General features: G+C 36.9%; 1 protein-coding gene across 5 annotated transcripts in view; it reads right to left on the bottom strand.

Moving 5' to 3' along the window:
- Positions 1-15,402, bottom strand: part of AKAP7 (A-kinase anchoring protein 7) — a 129,982-nt gene that overhangs the window by 48,575 nt on the left and 66,005 nt on the right. For all 5 annotated transcript variants that reach the window (XM_081250632.1, XM_081250630.1, XM_081250631.1 and 2 more), the window contains one exon: positions 7,527-7,674. In XM_081250632.1, the coding sequence (XP_081106758.1) occupies positions 7,527-7,674 (148 nt within the window). The remainder of the gene's footprint in view (positions 1-7,526; positions 7,675-15,402) is intronic.

The raw sequence follows: 15,402 nt of genomic DNA, 5'->3' as shown, positions 1-15,402 counted from the left end.
AAAATGGTGTTCCATGAAGGAAAGTGCCTATTTTAGCTCGCAACTTAAACAACCACACAGTGCTCTTCCCTGAGTTAATCTCCCACTTCAATATGCAGAGATGCTTTATGAGCACCTCCCATTTTTGTTACACAAATATTGAAAAGACACATTCTCAAAGGTTGAGATTAAATACAATTAATAATTCTTACTACTCAGCAAGACCATTCTTAGGTGAAATTGGCTTTTTTTTTTTTTTTTTTTTTTGCAACTGCCTTGATTCACACTGGTAACCCACAGTTTTACCCACCACTGCTTTTGCATCATCAGTGCAAATGTTAACCCAGAGGAAAAAGCAAATAATACCTTAGTATTATTATAAAAATAGTTTTGCCCTCACAGACCCTAAAAGTATCTCAGGGACTGCCAGGGATCCATGGACCAAACTTTGAGAAATAGTGACTAAAGCCATAAGAGTTTAAAGCCCAACAAAAGTGTAGCCTTAGACTATTAAATCATTCATAAGATAAGCACAATGAAGCACATTTTTACTGGTCCTACAGAGTGAAGGCAGAAAGAGAAAAACAAATACTATATGCTAACACATATATATGGAATCTAAAAAAAAAATAGTTCTGATGAACCTAGTGGTAGGACAGGAATAAAGATGCAGACGTAGAGAATGGACTTGAGGACACAGGGTCGGGGGAGGGGAAACTAGGACGAAGTGAGAGAGTGGCATTGACATATATATACTACCAAACGTAAAAGAGATAGCTAGTGGGAAACAGCTGCATAGCACAGGGAGATCAGCTCGGTGCTTTGTGACCACTTAGAGGGGTGGGACAGGGAGGGTGGGAGGGAGACACAAGAGGCAGGAGATATGGGGATATATGTATAGCTGATTCACTTTGTTATACAGCAGATACTAACACAACATTGTAAAGCAATTAGACTCCAATAAAGATGTAAAACAAAAAAAAAGTAAATGATTTACGTGAGAAAAAACAGACATTTAAGCACATATCTAATGCCAATACCCCTACCTACTAAGTAAACCTTTAAGTGAGTGTATGACATTTTAGCAACATAAACATGTTCAAATTAAACATTTTAGACATTTATTACTTATCACTGATATGACAAAGGCTCAGATTTATGGATTCTAGAAAGCTGAAAGAGATTTGTCCTAGCTACGCCTTTCACCCAAGGAAGAGAAACTGTTCACTTCCTTTTCCCTCCACCCCTTCCTACCCTATCAACCAATGGGTCAATTACATTGACATCATTACCTTCCACAGAGAAGACTCCCATGCTTACATACCAAACTGGGCAAGATCCAGAGCTTTTGGAGCTGTGCCCTGACCCCTAATGGTAAAGAAGTACTGAAGGTTAAAACACCAAAGTCACATCTCAGGGTCTCCTTAGAAGTAACCCCCAAAAGTACTTTCCTTTTGGCTGAACCACCACCTATACAGGACCACCGGGAATCACTGGATGGACCATGACAAGGCTTTTAAGACTGACAGGACTGGTCTAAGCTGTCCAGGTCTAAGAGTGATTCTAAAAAGGTGGGGACACCTGGATAGAATAAAGTCATTGACTCAACTCACTTGGAATTCTCCATAGTTATTTCAGCCCATAAAGTCTGAGTCTGGTGTCTTGTTGGTCTGACCTATTTGACATTGGCTACAGACTGCTGACTACAGCTCTGATGATGCTAACTTACTGACTATGACCCCTGTCCTCTTCTATCACCATATCTGCATAGGCCTGTTTGTTTCTATTTCAGCTGATGGTCGGCCCAACCCTAACCCTCTCACTGCCTCTGTTCTACAGTTAGAACTAATTGATGGTCTTATCTTTAGGATCCAATCCTAAGTCATTATTGAGTATTAAACTTCACCCTCTTTTTATCTCACATCTATCTACTCAGTTTCCTTTATCACTTACTGACTTAGTATATTCAACTGTGCCCATCTCCTTTCACACCTCCCTGACCAACTCCTCAAACTCACAAACCTCCCCTCTGTAGCCTCCTCAGCTAACTAGACTGTACACTCAGTCACGGTGCCTCCTAGCTCTAGTATTACTATTATTCCTATCGCTTAATATTATCACTAATATTACCCCCACCCTGCCTCCCAATCTATTGCTTCTCTCCCCCTGTAAACTGTACCTATTGTTCCTGGAATGTGTCCTTTCTCTACTATCCACCTCATCCTATTTATCCAAGCTCTGCCACTCCCCATCTCCACTTTCCTAGAAGCTAAAGTTATAAGCTTCTTCCACTGTGTCCTATCAAAGCCCATTATTGTTAGGGATGAAGCCCTATTTCTCTATTCCTCCTCCCTCTCCATTTCCCAGATGTAGTCTTAGCTCCCCAGTGATGCTATATCACTCTTAAGGGCTATGTCTTATACTTCTCTGTATCTCATTATACCTGAGAGAAGTGCACGCATTGTACACTTTCAATAACATTCATTAAATTAATGGTGAATAATTATTATTAAACCAAAAAACAGCTGGGGTTCTCAGAAAATCATGTTTGTACCTCTGCTTGCAGAAGCTATAAAGAAGTACACTGGCCTGCAAAAAAAAAAAAAAATATATATATATATATATATATATATATATATATATATATATATACACACATGTATCTCTTCTAGACCTTTCCAAATTCCCCACTGCCTCCTCTGACAGCTGAAAGTAAACTAGCTTTGCAAGCATTAAACTGCTCATCAATCTTACAAAGGGTGTCATTTAGTCAATTACCTTCCCTAAGGAAATATAAATGGAAAAGAGCTGCAAGAGAAAAATTAATTCACCCAACTCCAGTAAGTAGCTCACAGAGAACAGCTTTCACCACCCTAGGATATCTGAGCTATAGTTCATTCCTGGATTCACCAGGAAGAACTGGTTTTTCACTTTTTTTTTTTTTTAATTTTAGCTGATTAATGCAGTTAGGTTTGTAAGAAGTTATACCTCAATATTAGGTAAGCATAATATCAACCACATTTCTTATTATGAGAGAATTAAAATGTAGTACCTTTCTCTTGCATCTGAACATGTGACTGTTGCCTCCATATCCTACCAAACTCCCCTAACACTCCATATAAAGATGCATGATGGCAGAAGCTGGAGAGGAAAATGCTCAGCATGGAAATGAAAAGTAGACCCAGGGAATAGCAGCAGCTGCCAGGGGATCCAAACTCAGATGCCTTCAGGAACCAACCAAGTAGTGCAAGTGAGTTAGGCAAATTGTAGAAGAACAAGAGTCAGGGGATGATGAAAGGCAGCTACTTTCAAGGTGTGCCTACTACCCCACCCAGGAAATCACTGCATGCAAGAACATAGAGCACGTGTGGCCACATTTCTGGATTGTTCAAAGACATCAGAAACCTAGATTTTTTACATAAAATCACCCCCAGATTGGAAAGTAATTAAAATTATAAAAACAAATTTTAAAACCCTGTGTTAGTTGAGTACAACATGAAAGCCTGCTGATTTGTGATCTTTGGAACACAAAGTAAGGTTGGTGGGGTGTAAAAAAAACATTCTAAAAAAATTTCCTAAAACTAAATCTCTATTTCACAACCACTTTTAGTAACTGGATTTCTATGTTAATCGTCTATGTCTGACTACTTAATTAATGATCACACCAGATAGATGAAAAGCTCAAATGCAAAAATAATAACAAAAAAATCAGAAGAAAATATAAATGAAAATGTATCAAATCTTTGGTTCAGAGATGACTCTAGTCATAATAATTAAAGAAATCACAGAATTTTTTATCTATAGTTTTACAAAACTTAAAAACATTTAATATGAAAAATATCTTGTGACCAAAACTAAATGCAAAATAAAACCTGGAAAAATATTTGAAGTCAATATGGCAAAGGGCTAATTATCTTTACTCTTAAGAAAACCTCACAAGTTGGTAAGAGGCACAAGAAGAATGCACTCCAACTCCTTACGGACAAAGATGGTTGCTGTTGCCAGTTCCTAACCTAATACAAAGTAGTGTACCCTGTGGGACTAGCACTGAGACATCTGCAAAACCACACATGGGGTTATGAGGGGGAAACTTGCACAATTAAATGAGCTCTCTAAAAAAACTTTAAAAGCACCAGAGGAAATCAAGTGCCACAAAAGACCCAACAAATAGTAGAATTCTATAGAATCCAAGTAGAATCCAAGGAGTCAGATTTTCAAAACATGAATTTTCAAAATTAATTATATTGACATCATCAAAGAAATAAATGAAGGAATAGCATCTATAAAGCAAAGATCAGAACAGGAAAGGATGAAAAAGAATCAACTGGAAGTCTTGGAAATGAAGCATATAGTCATTATTTTGTTTTTTTGTTTTCTTTTTAATGTCCTAAATGATATAATTGAGACAGCTGAAAAGAAAATCAGTGATTTGGAATCCAGTGCTCTCCAAGAATGCACCATTAACAAATTAAGAGATAGGAAATATGTAAATCTAATAAATTCTCTCCCCAGAAAAATCCACATAGGTACCTACATACAAAGTTTTATAAACAATTTCAGAAGGTTCCCAGAGTCCCTGAAGCCTAACTTCTACTCTAGAATTCTGAATACAAAATATCTTAAGATCTGAAATCTGTCTCACTCTTTAATGCATACAACACAATACTGATTCAAAGTTCAGGAAAGGACATTAAATTTGAGTTAGTATCAAATTAAAGAGAAGTCATACCAATGGAAGCCAATTAAATCTGAACAAGAAGGCAGAAGATCTAAATAGACATTTCTCCAAAGAAGACATACAGATAGCTAAAAAGCACGTGGAAAGATGCTCAACATTACTAATTATTAGAGAAACGCAAATCAAAACTATAATGAGGTATCCCCTCACACCGGTCAGAATGGCCATCATCAAAAAATCTACCAACAGTAAATTCTGGAGAGGGTGTGAAGAAAGGGAACGCTCATGCACTGTTGGTGGGACTGTAAACTGGTACAGCCACTTTGGAGAACAGTATGGAGGTTCCTTAAAAAACTAAAAATAGAGCTACCATATGATCCAGCAATCCCACTCCTAGACATATATCTGGAGAAAACCATAATTCGAAAGGATATATGCACACCAATGTTCATTGCAGCACTATTTACAATAGCCAGGACATGGAAGCAACCTAAATGTCCATCAGCAGAGGAATGGATAAAGAAGATGTGGTACATATATACAATGGAATATTACTCAGCCATAAAAAAGGACAAAATAATGTCATTTGCAGCTACATGGATAGACCTAGAGTTTGTCATACTTAGTGAAGTAAATCATACAGAGAAAGACAAATATCATATGATATCATTTATATGTGAAATCTAAAAAAAAGGTACAAATGAACTTATCTACAAACAGAAATAGAGTTACAGATATAGTAAACAAACTTATGGTTACCAGGGGGTAAGGGAGGGGAGGGATAAATTGGGAGATTGGGATTGACATATACACATTATATATAAAATAGATAACTAATAAGAGCCTGCTGTACAGCACAAGGAACTCTACTCAGTACTCTGTAATGGCCTATATGGGAAAAGAATCTAAAAAAGAGTGGATATATGTAATGTATAACTGATTCACTTTGCTGTACAACTGAAACTAGCACAACATTGCAAATCAACTATACTCCAATAAAAATTTTTAAAAAAAGATAATACAAAAAAAAATCTGAACAAGAAATGAAACTCACAAAGAAAGAGTCCTGAATCCTGCCCTGTATTCTCTGTTGCAAAACTCAGGTAAGATCAAGAAAATCACTAATTATCCATAGCAAATACAAGACTCTAGTGTGTATTAAAATTGGCTAATTATTAAATAATTATCATTTTAGATGCAGATATTGCTTTAATGTTCATAAAGGCAGGAGAATATAGAGTATGTGTAATAGGCAAAAACCATTTTTTAAATAATGTTAAATGATTGATATGGGGATATAAGATGGGTGAAGTTTGAAAGAAGCTAAATTGCTCTGAATTAGAAAAGGGTGAGAGATAAAAAAGCCTGAGAGAAAAATCTAGAGAAATTGCCTATAATAAAAGGAATTTTAGAAACCAAGCTGGTAAAGAGCAATAAAAGAAAACTCAGTGAGTGGAACACAGTAATCTGGGATGACCTGAACAGAGCTGTCTAATGGCAATATAGGAAATCCATGCTGTAAGCTATATAATGCAGCCCCACAATACCTTCAGTAAAATCTACATACTGCTCTTTTTTTAAAAAATGGGAGTGGGAAAGGCAATGAAGCACTGAGTTCTCCTTCAAGGTTGGTCTAAAGTAATTACAGAGAAGATATGGAAAGCCAGCCAAAATCCCTATTACACAAGAAGCATTTAAATTTGCCTTTTACAATGAACCTAAACAGCAATGTTTGGTCTTCATCAAAACTTTGATGGAAGGCAGCTCTCTTACAGAGATTCTGAAAACACAAAAATCTTCCTTAAAGCACACTTGAAGCGTTTCAGAACATAAAATTCAAATGACATATTAATTATCTTCTGTTTAAGATAGCTAAGTTCTTTGGAAGGTAAAATAATGACTTCTCTGAAGATCTCTAGTGAGAATTTAGAAACAAAATTCTGTCTCTTGAACATTTCTAAAATACTTTAAACTTCAGTATAAAGATTCTTTCAGGATGTATATTTCCATAGGTTTTCTTCAAGCTGACGTGGAGAGAAATTATCTTGGTTGAAGACCTTGAAATATTTAGATACTGGTATTTATCTTCTCTGAGTATTTTCATGTTACTTCAAAAGTATACAAATCAGGTTGTCTTGAAGTTCACAGTTTTATAAGAAGACTGCCCAGTTTGAAATTGTATATTTTAATCACAACAGATCAGGCTCCTTTAAAAGACATTCACATTGCAAACAATGAGAAATACCCCTGTTCTGGTTTTTCAGATTCTTCATTTGGTGTACACACTTTGCACTCGGAAACATAATTGTGTATGAACCTGTCTCATCACATGCCATCTCCCTGATACAATGACAGAGCATTTATGTATGAATCTTTGTTTCCCCTTAAAATATGTTTTTCTTAGGGAAGAAATTAAAGGACAAGTTTTCAATCTTTGCAGGCCACCTATGCTTTCCCTTCCCAGAGTGAAACTTTCTGGCCTGGCACATTCTCTTCCTAATTAGAAGCAGTGAACACAAAAATGCCTGGTATAGAATGCTGTGGTCATGTAGGCCTTCACTGGAGAAAATGCTTTCTTCATATTCACGAAATAAAATTAAACTGAAATGAATTATGAATCAACATTTGAAGACTTCATGATGATTGTGTTTAAAGCACAAAAGTATAAAAACTATAGGTACTAAAATCTTGATTGATAAACATGAATACTAAATATGTTCCACAAAATGTTTAATGTATTATTGTCAAAACGTAATATTTAGGAAAATATGTCATTGAGAAAAACATACAACATAAACGTTTGCCAAAACAAAATGATGCTAAAGAAATCAAAATCAAAGATAATAAGTAATTTTTAAATGGCACTCACCAATCACAACTGAAGACTCACAGTGATAATAACCATTACTTTGCTTTTTCTTCAGCATGGAGCAAAGATCTATGCGATGTACCATTTCTTCTCCAAATCTGTGACTGATAAATTTTTCATAGAATTTGGGGTCTATTTTTTTCACTCCCTTGAAATAAAAAAACAAAATCACATCAATCAATCATTTCACCTAAGCAACCAGTTCACATCTAGAACCTGATATTACATTTTGACTGCCTACTGGCATCTTAAAATGGATACCATAAAATTGTTGTAAAGTTGTTTTTAAAGTCTCTCTGCCTAGAATGAGTTGTATTTTTTTTAAAAAAATCATTAAAGAGAGTTGAGTTTGAATGTGGAAGCATTCAAATCTTCATATACTTTAAGCTTCAGAAATAATGAAGTATATCAAGTTGAAATTTGATATACCATGGGAAGAGTAATCATCTCCAACAACAATGGAGCAATGGGTGAATTTTTTAAAGTGATATGGATCTTAACACTTTACAGTGTGTAAAATGTTTTAATAAGTGGATGCAATTTTTTTTTTTTTTTTTTTGTGGTACGTAGGCCTCTCACTGTTGTGGCCTCTCCCGTTGCAGAGCACAGGCTCCGGACGCACAGGCCCATCGGCCATGGCTCACGGGCCCAGCCGCTCCGCGGCACGTGGGATCCTCCCAGACCGGGGCACGAACCCGCGTCCCCTGCATCGGCAGGCGGACTCTCAACCACTGCGCCACCAGGGAAGCCCTGCAATTTTTAAACTTATGTAAAAATCATCTGAAAGACAAAGGTTATTTGAATTAGAGTAGAGCGGTCAATGGACCTTCCAAGTTTTTCTTTACCTGCCCCTCCTGATTCTCAGTGTACTTTCACAGCAGGAATAGGGCTGGTTGTTGAAAAATTACAGTGGGATGCCCTTGGTAACTTGGTAGTTCCCCTAAATATGGGAAAGAACGTCTTCCCCTCCCCTTACTATACATGGTCTTATACCCATCTCATAGTCCAAAAACACAGTCCATAAGATGAAGATACAGTACTTTACAGGGCAAGGTTACCGGCTGACCGTGCGCAAACTTTTTCTTTAAATTTATATATATTTTTACATTACCCTGGAAATACCTGTTATTTGTTAAAACTTAGAAAATATAAAGAATCTAGAAAAAAAGAAAAGAAAAATCACTCATGACCCTGTTATTTATATAAAATACATTAACCCTGTGGTGCATATCCTTCAAGTATCCTTTTTATGCATATGTATTATCAAATTATATTTATATAAATCTTACTCAAGTGCAATTAGAATACATACTCTCCCTTTTTACTCACAAAAGTTACAAAAAAATTTTAAATAGAGATATAAAAACAAAAGCACTAAATCACCCCAAACTACTACTACTAAAATTTTACTATGTATTTTATTTTTCCTATGCACAACGTGAGTTACACCATGAGTACTAACTGACAACCAGCTTTTTGTCCCAGTTAATATGTCCTATCAATAAATAATATATTGATGTGCAAAATATTTTTACATTTCCATAGTACTCCATTGTATGGAGATATAATTTATTCATTCAATTCTTCACTGTTGAACATTTAGGTTGGTCTTAAGTTTTAATATTATATTTAACATGTTTTGTTGATACATGTTTTTGTTCTATGTCCGAACTGAGCTCCCCACCTTTCCTAACCCCTTCACTCACAGACTTTCTTTCCCACCTCAGTTCGAGTTGGTCAGACTGGAAGCCTTGGGGTCATCCTTGATTCTCCTCTTTCCCTCAACGCTACCTCCAATCAAATCCTGTTGGCTCTACCTTCAAAACACACCCAATTCTCACCACTCCCCTGCTACCTTTGTCTGAGCCACCTCTGCTTTTGTCTTTCACCTAGATTATCCCAACAGCCTCCTGTTTTCCCACCGTTGCCTCTTCTAAAGCCAGAGTGATTTTATAAAAACATACATCCAGATCAGGTTATCCTCTGGTCAAAATTCTCCAAAAGATCTCCTTTCTCTCAAAGGAGTCAAACTGCCAGACCAGCCTGCAGGCTCCTGTTCTGCTCTCCCCCTACTTCCTGGGCCTCATGCCCACCACTCTCCCCCTTGACCCTCTCCAGCCTCCCTGACCTCCTTGCTCTTCCATGAACATGCCAGGCATATCCACCTCACAGCCCCTGTGCTGCCTGTTCCCTCTTCCTGGAATGCTCTTCCCCAGATATCCTCCTCATTGCCCATCCCCATCTCCTTTAATTCCTTGCTCAAATATTACTTTCTTAATAGGGCCTCACTTAACCATGCCATTTAATTTGTACTCCCCCCACCCAGGAGGTACTCCTAAATCCTCTCTATACTTCTCCCTTTATACATACTTATGTATATTTTTAATAGCACTTACCATCTTCTAACATACTCTGTAATTTATGTTTATTTTCATTGTCTGTCATTAGCTGTCTCTCTCCATTAGAATGTGAGCTCCACACAAGGATTTTCATCTGACAGTTATTCTCTGAAATATCCCCAGTGCCTAGAACAGTGCTTGACATGGAGCAGTGCTTGATAAATAATTGTCACAAATGCAAAGGAGGATAAAGTTTCAAGAAGAGGATAGTTGACAATATCAAATGCTGTTCATTCAGAGTTCAACAAGAATGAAACTGAATGGATTTCTTTTGATTTGGTGAGTTGAATGCCTTGAGAGACAGCAGAGCCTAATACTGAGGGCCAGTCAGTGCATGAGTTCAAGTTCTGGCTCAGCCACTTTTCAGCCATGTGACCTCAGTTTCCTCATCTGTAAAATGAGATGAACAATACTACCTACCTGTAAGTGTTACATGCACTAAACGACTAAATTTATAGAAGTGCTTAAAACAGTGAAATATGGTAAATGCTATAATATATTGATATATATAATTACCATTAGTGAAAATAATAGGTAAGATTTCAGGGGGAAATGGTTCCAAGTAAATGGAAACTGACCATTCTTATTTCTCTTTCAAATACTTTTTCATTTGTGTGTGTTTATTGGGTGGGGGTGGGGTGGAGTAAGGGTGTCATTCCCTTTGACCAGACAGAAGATCAGTGATAAGTCAGCAGAAAAATCAGGACCTTCAGTTTTCAAGATACCATTGCCAGCACTGTCTAGCCACTATAATCTCCATTTCAGTTTTGTAAGATGGCATTGTTTAAAAAATAAGAAATAAGGGAAACCTAAGAGCTACTCTAATCTGTTAAGCTAATTAATTTAATTTTAGCAAAAAGTAAGCACCAACTATTTTGCAAGAATTCTCCATAGATGACTTCCAACATGAATATTAAGGAGTTATTTTTTACCAAAGAGTGAAATGGAATTAATTGTTTAACTCATAATTTATAGAGAGAGCTATGGTTCAAAGAGGCATGAGGCCTTAGAAGGCACTGAAGTTATATGTCCTGATCAGAAAACATCTTCAATAATAAAGATCTAGAAGATCTTTAAGATTCTATAAGAATCTGCTTTGTCTGATATATAATATTAGCATGATCTTTGTTCTCTGGGGAATTTTTTGTTTGACAATATATTTTGCAGGATTTTTTTTAAGCTCTTTTGTCCCATGGCAATATAGCTCTTTTCTAGTAAAATCTATGTGAATTAGTCTCACCATCCAGCTACAGCAGGTGGTGTTCTTCCTTCATAATAAAGAAATGACTATCATTCAAAGAAAATAAACAAGTACATCAAAATTGCATATCTTTAGAGTAAGACTAGGCAGTCTCCTATTTTCTGAATGGATCCACTGGGTTGCCAAACTAGTCCCAGAGACATCACCCTGGCAAGGTTATATTTTAAAGCTTAAAAGGCTGGTTTTCAGGTTTTGGACCACAAATTTTTCTTTGCTTCCCTTTTTCACAGCCCAGACCCTTTCCAAGGTACCTTGTCATTTAAAGAAAGATGGAGGTATAATATGTTAGGAAAGCTCAAAGAAAAACCACAGAAAAATGGTTAAAGCCAGGAAAATTTGACCTGTAAAGGCTGAGAGAGTTGGGATTATTTCCAACAATATGTAGGGTATCTTCAACAAAACCACGCTAAGGGTGTTGCATTTCTGGAATTCTGAATATGCCTTGTGATTGTCTAGTACTATGTTTGAAAATTATGTTTGCCTTGGACTTAACAGAAACGGTATTTTTTTTAAGGCTTCATATTGATAATTGTACCCAATATAACTGACATATCAATTATGCATCATAACATTGAAGGAGAAAATAGGAAGTTAAAGACAGAACAGCACACTTTGAAACAATAAATTAGTGGCAAGAAGCATCAAACAGAAAAACTTTTCAAGACTATCCTAATTAATCATCAGAAATGACTGAAGTTTTACTTCCCTTTGGCCTAGTTTCAAGTATTGTTTAGGGAGAATTATCAGTGCTGTTCAAAGCCACTTGATAACTTCTGATACAATGGACCATGAAACCCTGAGGAAATTAATTCTTGATTGTAACTTGGCAAGCAAAGAGCCAATACAGTAAAAATGCCATTGAGAATGTGATGTGTAGTTTTAGAATCGTCTGATGGCTGCAACTGGTAAGTCATGGAAATTATTTACTCGGGAAGCACTCACCATATCATTTATATTTAGTTAAATGATGTGTATAATTTAATAGGCACCAAAGAGGGCTCAGTCTTATATTACTATGCATCCAACTTTATTTTCAATATAGGAAGGAAACAGAGCCACAAAATATGAAAATTCACATGAATGTGTGAAAATCATTCAGTTAAGGTTCTGAAAGATGAAATACTTATTATTCATCTTTAGTTTCTACAACAAAGTTATTGAGATCAGAAAAACAATGGAATGCCAGTTTTGTTAAGAAGGTTAACTTTTTTTGTAATAGAAGATAATTTCATATTGTTACTTGTTATCTTATTATAATAATCGCAACTTCCATGATGAAAAATTAAACAGCCTGCATATCAAACAAAAAAATTGTGTCCTTCTGAGGTTACACTTGATATTCCTGGAGCTCTGTTGTTTTCCAATAGTTTATTCCTGTCACCAACAGCTATGAAAGAAAAGTATGTTTCCTGTGATAATGGCCTGAAACCAAAATTCAGGATGCAAATTAAAAACCAAACCAAATTGGCCTGTCATTTTGGGCATCACCTGATTAAAGAGGAATGGTAATCTTTTACACTCATTTTCATAAGAGGAAAACAGTTACTTATCTTTAGTGATACGATATTGGTTAAAAAACTAAAATTATTTTTAATGATGAATAGTCATCCTAGTGAAAAGTTACATACTGGTGATTCAAAGTTATAAAAAGATTATATATTGACAAGGGGCTTCCCTGAAGCAAATCTTACTTTACGATTCTTAATGACTCCATCTCTCAGCAAAACTACATTTTTCACTCTTACTTGTACTGTTTTACTTCCATCTTTCTCCTGATACAGACACTTGATGATCTCCTTGTTGGCTGCAGTCCTCCCTCAGCCCCTCTCAGTGGGGAAAATGGAGACACTTCCCATTCAGGCTCAATTCCACCCAAGCCTGTTCTTGACAGGGATGGAGAGAGACGAGGAGTCTTTACCACACAGCCAATGTTCTCTAGAACAGCATGGTGGTTTGAGAGCCAGTGCCCAGCACCCCCGAGTGAGAACTGCCTTGAAGCCTTCCCATCTCCTCCTGCAGCTCTCGGCCAGCCTGCGGGCCTGGGTTCTGCCTCGACCCTCTGTCCAGCAATGCCCATTTCCTACCTGCCTGGGGCCCTGACACCCTCCCTCGTGCCTGTCAGTAACTTCAGAGATGAAAAAGTAATGAGTGATGGAAAATAGAAAAAACAGTTGTACTTTGCTCATTGTTTTGTACCAATCTGAAAAAAATGATGCTTCCTACCATCAGTGTAACAATAATAGAACATACTTACATAGTATTTACTATGTACAAGCACTGCTCTAAGAACTTATTAACTTGTTTAATAATTGCAATAACCCTATAAGATTAGTACCATTATTATCCCCAGACAAGGAAACAGTCACAGAGAAATCAGGTCACTTACCGAAGGACACACAGCTAGTAAGAAGTAGAGCTTGGATTCAGATTCAGGGTAAGTGGAGAACACAGATAAATGGAAAAGAACAGAATGCTAATATTCAAGCTCTTTCACTATTTAAAATACTAAAATTCTAAGAATATTAATCATTCTTAAGACATAATCATATATACTACCATATTTCTAAAACCAATGTGAAAATTACTTGAGAATCTCGAGCATCTAAAATACCTGCATTTAATATGTGCATTAGTAATAATAAATAAAGTGATAATTATATGTCCATAGTAAATGAATTTCATAAAGGGAGATGAAAAAGAATTCATAGATGCTACTTCCACATAGTAAAAATTACCCAAATAATCCAGCCTATAAAAAGAACTCTTCTTAGATATGGGAACATATGTATATGTATAACTGATTCACTTTGTTAGAAAGCAGAAACTAACACACTATTGTAAAGCAATTATACTCCAATAAAGATGTTAAAAAAAAAACTCTTCTTATACTGCAAATATGCAAATAATCAACTAAAATACTGGCAGAGATTATCTGCATTTTTTAAACCATTTATTTGAGTATCCAGTATTTCTCAATTCTTCATTTTACCTTACGCTGGAGCATCTATGCATCTTTTTTTTTTTTTGCGGTACGCGGGCCTCTCACTGCTGTGGCCTCTCCTGTTGTGGAGCACAGGCTCCGGACACGCAGGCTCAGCGGCCATGGCCCACGGGCCCAGCCGCTCTGCGGCATGTAGAATCCTCCCGGACTGGGGCACGAACCCGCATCCCCTGCATCGGCAGGCTGACTCTCAACCACTGTGCCACCAGGGAAGCCCTATGCATCTCATTTTATGAGGCTTTTCAAAAACCTCATAAGGCTTTTGAAAGAGGTCATCCTCTTAATCCCTCTATTTATATACTTGCTTTTAGCACTACTGTTTTGTTTAATCTTGAGGCTTCAGAGAAAGAAAAAGCAGAAACTCTTTACCCTAGCACTATATCTAACATTTACAATATTGCACCTTTCAGCAAATAACAAGTAGAAACAAAGCTGCTAGAGCTAAATTTTTAATCTATTGTTGACACCCCCTTCTCCCTGTCCAAACACTGAGAAGAGCTGGATGCTTCTTGGGTTTATCAAGTGACAAGGAAAGCTGTCACAGAGGGCAGGTGATAAGACAACTCCTGGTAGCAGAAGCCACTTCACAAAAAGCACCAAGAGAATATGCTGTATTGTTTCCTGGGCCTGGAGTTTCCTTCCATGAGGTGCTGGCCTCAAAAAGAACAGAGGAAGAAACATGAATTTGGTCCACAAACATTTATACTGACTAACGACACGTTAACTGGGAGAGAACATGTTGATGGCAACCAGGAAGTTCTCAAGGCCGCAGACTCAGTGCAACAAGCACAGGGATGTCTCAATACCTTTATTTACAACACAGACTGTTCCCATATAAGCACATTCTTTGTCTACTTAGCAAACCGCAATTCCTTCTCAAGCTTTCTCAAGTATAGCGTAAGAAATCAGATGCTGTTTGGCCATATAACTGTTTATGATATTTGTGTGTGGCTTTTCTCATTCCAGTGAAACAAAAAGCCTCATAACTCAGGTATCCAAGAATGCTAACTTGATAGCCCAATCTCAGCTGGACCCTCAACTCGCCTTGATCAAACTCCAGCTGAGTTCTTGGCTCGGCGCAGCCTGTGGTCACTCAGGTGTAAACAAACTACAGCCTGCTCTTCCCCACCACATCTGTTTTCTTAATATTTTGCTTTTTGGAGCAAATAAGGACATGTTCTCCTGAATTCACCCACTTAACCATTTATTTCTATC

This window comes from Mesoplodon bidens (assembly GCF_964165515.1).
Source record: "Mesoplodon bidens genome assembly, chromosome: 12".
Taxonomy (NCBI): domain Eukaryota; kingdom Metazoa; phylum Chordata; class Mammalia; order Artiodactyla; family Ziphiidae; genus Mesoplodon; species Mesoplodon bidens.
Note: the sequence above shows the minus strand (reverse complement) of the source record. Positions and strands in the feature narration are given on the sequence as shown.